At 62.6% G+C, this 6,270-nt stretch overlaps 1 protein-coding gene across 1 annotated transcript; it reads right to left on the reverse strand.

The window, feature by feature from the left end:
• Nucleotides 1-325: 325 nt before the first annotated feature.
• On the reverse strand, nucleotides 326-3,986 carry LOC144256890 (LITAF domain-containing protein-like). The gene is made up of 4 exons (XM_077802663.1): nucleotides 3,872-3,986; nucleotides 2,454-2,510; nucleotides 764-908; nucleotides 326-434 (listed from the first exon to the last, which is right to left on the reverse strand). Exons 1-4 carry the CDS (start codon nucleotides 3,984-3,986, stop codon nucleotides 326-328), a joined length of 426 nt encoding a protein of 141 aa, XP_077658789.1.
• Between the last annotated feature and the right edge of the window lie 2,284 nt (nucleotides 3,987-6,270).

Consider the following 6,270-nt stretch of genomic DNA (forward strand, 5'->3'; position numbering starts at 1 on the left):
AAGGGCGGCTCAGGGAGATGCCCACCGGGGTTGCACTTGGTATCAAGTGCTGGACCACCAGCAGGGCCAGCTGAGAGCCTGGGTGCGGGTGGGCGAGGGCAAAGGACGGACCTCCTGGCGGACAGCAGGCTGCAGTCTGCAGTGGGCATCTCAGGGCCAGGACCCTTCCCGTATCCAGCCAGCGCGGCCTGCACGTCTGCTGTGCTCCAGGCTCCTGTGGGCCACACCCCACCTCCCTGGTGACTGGAGTCAGAGGAGGCCATGGCATGGCCGGGCGCAGGACACACATGCAGGAGCGTCAGCAGGTTTATTTCCAGGGCAGGGGTCACACGCGTCTGTAGTGGTAGAGATGGTGCTTGCACACGGGGCAAGAGTGGTTCACGTCCTTCAAGCTTCGAATCCAGAAGGGCACGAGGCAGCAGCCCAGGCAGCACCTGCAGCCATAAGGCATGGGCCATAAGTGCACCACCTGGCCCTGGCCCTCACTGCCCTCGGGCGGCTGGCCTCCTATGACCAGCTGGGCGCCTCCACAGGCCAGGGATTCCCCATGCAGGTGACAGGCACTGCTGGGAACCCTCACATGGCAGGCGTGACTCCCAGTCAGAGGGCATTGCTGCCTCTGAGTGTGGCAGTGGCGGACATGGGGACGTCCTTGTCCTTGCTCCTGCCTGTCCTCCACAAACTCCCCTGCTGCCCACCTGGCTGCTAGATGCCAGCCCTTTCTCCCAGCAGGGCCTTTTGGAGCCCAGGGCAAGCCACTCACCCACACAAACAGAGGCCTAAGCACATTAGCCAGTTGAGGACTCCATTGACAGGGGTGATCTCCGTGACGATTTGGTTGCCACAGTACGGACATGTGGTGCGCATTGGCAAGGAGGTGGAGATCCTGGGCAGGTTGGTGTATATTCCTGGGGGGAGGGGCGAGAGGCAGTCAGACCTGCACCGCCTCACCCCAGCCTTGGGCCCAACCTGGCTGGACACCCCACCCCCGCTGTGACTGCTTGTCTTTTGGTTGTTCCTGGTGGTCATCTAAGCACCCAAGACCACCTGGCTAGGCTCGTGCCACCCGTTATCCACCTGCCCATCAGCCTCAGGGCTCCTTCGCCCCAGTCATGACCCCTGGTGAGCAGGTGAAGTCAGGGCCCAGGGGTTTGGAGCACCTCTGGGTCTAACCCAGGTCCCTTCCGTCCAGCGAGTTGCCCAGCTCAACCCCCGCTCGAGGTCAGCCCCCTTTCTCAACCTGCGGGGTAGCCCGAGTCTGTCCCCATGCCTGCGGTGGGAAGAACAGCCAGCCTCACCGCTGGACTTGCACCTGGACTTTGACCCACAGATGCGCCTAGCGGCCTGGGATGGCGGCCCTCCCAGTGTCCTTTGGTGGCTGGATTTGTCAAGAGCACGCTGCTGAGGCTCGGGCGCAGCTCAGAGGGAGCCTTCGCCCAGCATGCACGGGACCCCGGGGAAACCCCAGCGCCTCAAAATAAGCCCCAGAGCAAGAACAAGACGCTGGTGGCGTTCCACGGTGTCCTGGAGCAGAGCCAGGTCTGTCTGCACCCCTGCCTGGAGAGGGACGGGGCTACGCCAGGGTGAGCTCCCAGGCAGGGGGGGTGACATGCCCCGCATTGGCAGGAAGCTAGGATGGGGACCTGAGGGTTGTCTGGCGCTCTCCAAGAGAGAGGTCATTGTCACTGTGTCACCCTGAGGCTACCTGTGGGAATTTACTGTCCACTATGGTCTGTGTGAGTGTCTCTCAAAGGTCCATGTGTTCAAGGCTTGGTCCCCAGGGTGGCGCTACTGGGAGGTGTGTGGACCTTGGCTTAGGGGCGGTCCTCAGGTCACTGGGATCTGAGGACACTGTAGGACCCTGGTCTTTCTCTGCTGCCCAGATCCCGATGGAAACGTTGGCTCTGACACTGCCTCACTGTCAAGGGCATCTGGTTTCTGCAGAGGCCCAGGGCAGTGGGCCTGGCCAGCCATGGACTGGAACCCCCAGGCCTGGGGGCCAGACAGACCTTTCTCTGTGCATTAGCTGCAGCAACGTGACGCCGACCCTCAGTCCACCCTGACCGTTCTTTGGAGTGCTTGCGAATTCCGTGGAAAATATGTAGAATCCCCTAACCTAGGCCCCTCCTGGGGGTCTGTGTTCTCCGTCTCTGGGATCCAGGGTGGAGGTGATGTGCTTGCAGGGAGTTTACAAGCATCTCCTGAGCACCTACTGTATGCCAGGGTGTCTACTAGTGACCACACATTGGGCAGAGTGATGCTCAAGGCTATGACATGGGGACCGCCTGTGGGAGCCACAGAGAGGCCCTAACCAGCTGCAGGGCCACGGAGCCATGGGGCCGGGAGGAGGGCTTTCCAGCGGGCAGTTGGGGCCCATGGTCAGGCCAGGGGCCTGTGGCAATCTGAGCAGGAAGTGTGTGTGAGGAGAGAGGTGGCGGGCACCTTGCACTCACCTGTGGGCTGCTGAGGGCGGGAGCCTCCTGCAGGAGGGTTGTAAGGAGGTGGTGGCCCTTGAGGAGAGAGGAGGGAAGAGCGCCCTCAGCTGCCAGGACTGAGTGCCCACGGGCAGGTGCCCACTCCAGAGGGCAGATGAGGCCTGGAAGGATGCGTCAGCTTCGATGGCTGCGTGGCCGTCGGTGGAGGAGCTGGATTTGAACCTGGGCACGTCTGACTGCACTGTGCCCTCGTGTCCTGGGATACAAGCTCTTCCTGGGAGCAGCACCAGGTGGCCCAGGACACAGGAGCTGGGGGCCGTCCATCGCCAGCCGCGCTCGGAGCTGGGTGCTTAACACACTTCCTACAGTCCTCCTGCCCGTGCAGCAGGGTGCTCCCCTACTCCAGCAGCAGATGTGAGACTAGACTCAGAGAGCAGGTGGCCTTCCCAAGGTCCCAGTAAATAAGTGTGACAGCCCAGGATGGAGCTGAAAGGCCCGACTCCGGAGTCCACGCTGCCATTGTGCCCCTTGCCATGTCAGAACGGCTCCCAATGGGCTGCGCCCAACTGCCCAGGAGGAGGCCTTCATGGGTGCTGCCTCCACTCTCCCAGACTTGCTCCCTGAGCCCCAGGTCCCCCCGCAGTGTCGGGCTCCCCACCTGCTCATCGGGCCCAGCCCCTGCTCCCAGCCCCACAGGCTCAGGAAGCAGCTCCTGCTCTTTCGACAAGGGAGTCCGGAGCCTGGGACCCGAGAGGTGGGCAGAGGGTCCCCGTGTCTCCAGGGACAGCCCCGTGGCTTGTCCTGCACAGGGACCCGGCCTTTCTCTCCACCACTGGCTCTTCCTGCCCCTCCCAGGAAGGGAGGCTGGAGGCTGGAGGCTGGGGGGGGGGGCTCCTGGGCCTCCCACCAGAGCTTGCTGGGGTCGGGGCAGGCGCAAGCCCCTCCCCGTCCTGCCCAGTGGCTCCACTCCCCAGGACAGGGAGAGGTGCCGCATCCCTGCCTGGCAGGTTTCCATCCCTCTCACAGACAAAGGAGGGTCAGAAAGAAGCCCCCGGCCTCCCCCAGGAGTCTCTCCCAGCTGTGAGCAGCGCTGCCCATCAGTGCCCTGTGGTCCTGCCCACCCCTGCTGCCCCACCAGCATCAACAGTGAGAGGTGACTGGGGGTCTCCAGGCCCGTGTCCCCCAGGCCGGGCAGTGGCCTGGCCCCGTGTGATGTCCGCAGCCTCCTGTCCTTGTGGACTCAAAGAGAGTGGGTGCTGCCGGAGGCCTTGCTGCCCGTGTCCCTGGGGGTCACCTGGGTGGTGGGGCGGTGGGACTTGGGGGTGGGGATCCCGGGGATCAGCCCTGGCTGGGCCAGGTGGCCCCCTCCCGCCTCCTGCTTCCCCTGGGCCCCAGCATCCCCCTGTCCCTGGCCACTCCCAGCCCCCGCCCCTCACCCTGAGGTTGGCTCCATCTTGGCTCCTCCTTGTTCCTCTGTTTCAGCAGTGGTGTCCTGGTGACCTGGGGTTCCGTGTCCTCATTCTCCTGGTCCTCATCCTGAGCAGTCCTCATGGTGAGGCCTGGTGGCCAGAGACAAGCAGGAGAGAAGCCAGGCCTCCCGGCTGCCGGCTGGGTGACTGACCACTATTGTGATGTCTGCATGAGGCCAGAGACTGCCTGGTCCCAGCTTCCTGTGGAAGGGGCGGGGGCCACCCACAGGCTCAGTCTCCACTGCCTCCCAGGCTGGGAGGACTCCTGAGGCCAGGGGACTGACCGGGAGCCAGGGGCGGGAGTCCTGCCACACCTAGCTCTTCTCCGAGGGACCCGTGACCAGGACGTCCACGTCCTCTGGTTAGAAACTTCTTTAGGCGTGGGCACATGTGTGCATGTGGGGGTCCACCTCACCAGGCCACCTGACTCTGGTGCTGTCCAGCTCTGGGGACTTGGGTGACACTTGTCTGCACCTCCAGCCCTCACCTCCTCTGCTGTAAAACAGGCAAAATAAGAGCAACCCCGCAGGGCCCTGGAGAAACAGGCTACACCACCTGGATGCGCCCAGTGGATGGTCATCTTCAAAGGAGAGCAGAGGGGCGCTGGGTGTGGTGGGGCAGGCTGCAATTGCAGCCACTTGGGAGGCTGAGGCAGGAGGGTCTCAGGTTCAAGACCAGCCTCGGAAAGTTAGCAAGGCCTTAAGCAACTTAGTGAGACCCCGTCTCAAAACAAAAAAAGGTATGGGGATGTGGCTCAGTGGTCGAACACCCCTGGGTTCCGTCCTCCTACCAAAAATCAATCAATCAATCAATCAATCAAATGTAAGAAAATAAAAGAAGGCTGGCTGGTGGGGACCGGAGGAGCTCCCATGACAGTGGCTGTTCTCAATGCCAAAGGCAGCTGAGCTGCACACAGGGTCCCGGCTGCTGGGGAGCCAGGACCACGGGGTCCCACCAGGGACTGCAGGACGTCTCCCATGCCAGGGCACATGGACGACCAAGGAGAGCTCAGCCTGGCTGGACAGAACCCACCGTTATGCCAAGTCCCGGGACCCAGCCTCCTCATGCCTCTGAAAGGCCACACCTGGCCGGCCACACCTGGCAGTCACAGACGAGGGACCCTGGCCTGGAGTGCTCGTTCCAGAAACCCTTCCCCAGAGTGAGCTGCCATTTGTGACCAGGCACCCCGCTGTTCAGTGCAGTAGCTGGGAGAGCGCCCTGTGGCTCCGTCTGGAAGTCACCAGGTTCCTCCGTGTGGCTACTCCTCAGCTGCCAAATGAGCAAGAGAGAGATGGGAACGGGGCAGGATGTGTCAGGAAGGAGGGGAGAGGAGGAGAGGAAGAGGAGCTCCGGGAGGAGTGTCAGAGAAACACCAACAGAAGCCGGCAGGGCACAGGATCTAATCCCAGTGGCTCAGGAGGCCGCAGGAGGATCCTGAGTTCAAAGCCAGCAGCTCAGCAGCTCAGCAAGGCCCTAAGCAACTCAGTGAGGCCCTGTCTCAATATTTAAGAAGATGAAATGGGGCTGAGCAGTACAGCGCCTAGCACCTGCGGGGCCCCGGGTCTGATCCTCAGCATCACAGAACGATAAATAAATAACATAAAGGTGTTGTGTCCAATTACAACTGAAAAATAAACACCCTAAAAAAAAGGTGGTACCTGGCTCCGTGGTTAAGTGCCCTTGGGTTCAATCCCTGGCACCAAAAACCAGAATAAAACAACCCTTGGTCTGAGGGTGGCAGGGTCTGGGCATGTGTCAGGCACAGTCGAAGTTGAGGTGACTGACCCTTGCCCAAACCAATCGCAGCCCCCAGTGGTGAGGAGGGCAGGGCTGACTTGAGCAGGGCCATTGCAGGTCCCTGCAGGGCAGCAGGGACAGGGCAGGGGTCTGGGGTAAGAAGAGGTGGTGCCCTCTGCAGCCACCCTGTCCCCAGGAAGGGAGAGGGAGCTCTCTGAGGCGCCCAGGAGAGAGGCTGCAGGGTGCACAGTGGGTGGGAGAGGAGGCCCAGGGCGGGACCCCAGGAGGACAGTGCAGGCCAGGGAAGGGCGGCTCAGGGAGATGCCCACCGGGGTTGCACTTGGTATCAAGTGCTGGACCACGAGCAGGGCCAGCTGAGAGCCTGGGTGCGGGTGGGCGAGGGGAAAGGACGGACCTCCTGGCGGACAGCAGGCTGCAGTCTGCACTGGGCATCTCAGGGCCAGGACCCTTCCCGTATCTAGCCAGCGCGGCCTGCACGTCTGCTGTGCTCCAGGCTCCTGTGGGCCACACCCCACCTCCCTGGTGACTGGAGTCAGAGGAGGCCATGGCATGGCCGGGCGCAGGACACACGTGCAGGAGCGTCAGCAGGTTTATTTCCAGGGCAGGGG

Source organism: Urocitellus parryii, chromosome 9 (assembly GCF_045843805.1).
Source record: "Urocitellus parryii isolate mUroPar1 chromosome 9, mUroPar1.hap1, whole genome shotgun sequence".
NCBI lineage: Eukaryota > Metazoa > Chordata > Mammalia > Rodentia > Sciuridae > Urocitellus > Urocitellus parryii.

Coding starts and splice junctions, on each gene's coding strand:
- LOC144256890 (XM_077802663.1), bottom strand. CDS start 3,986: ATGAGGACTGCTCAGGATGAGGACCAGGAGAATGAGGACACGGAACCC. Junction 2,511..3,871: donor AAGATGGAGCCAACCTCAGG/GTGAGGGGCGGG, acceptor TCTCTCCTCAAG/GGCCACCACCTCCTTACAAC. Junction 435..763: donor TTAGGCCTCTGTTTGTGTGG/GTGAGTGGCTTG, acceptor TTATGGCTGCAG/GTGCTGCCTGGGCTGCTGCC.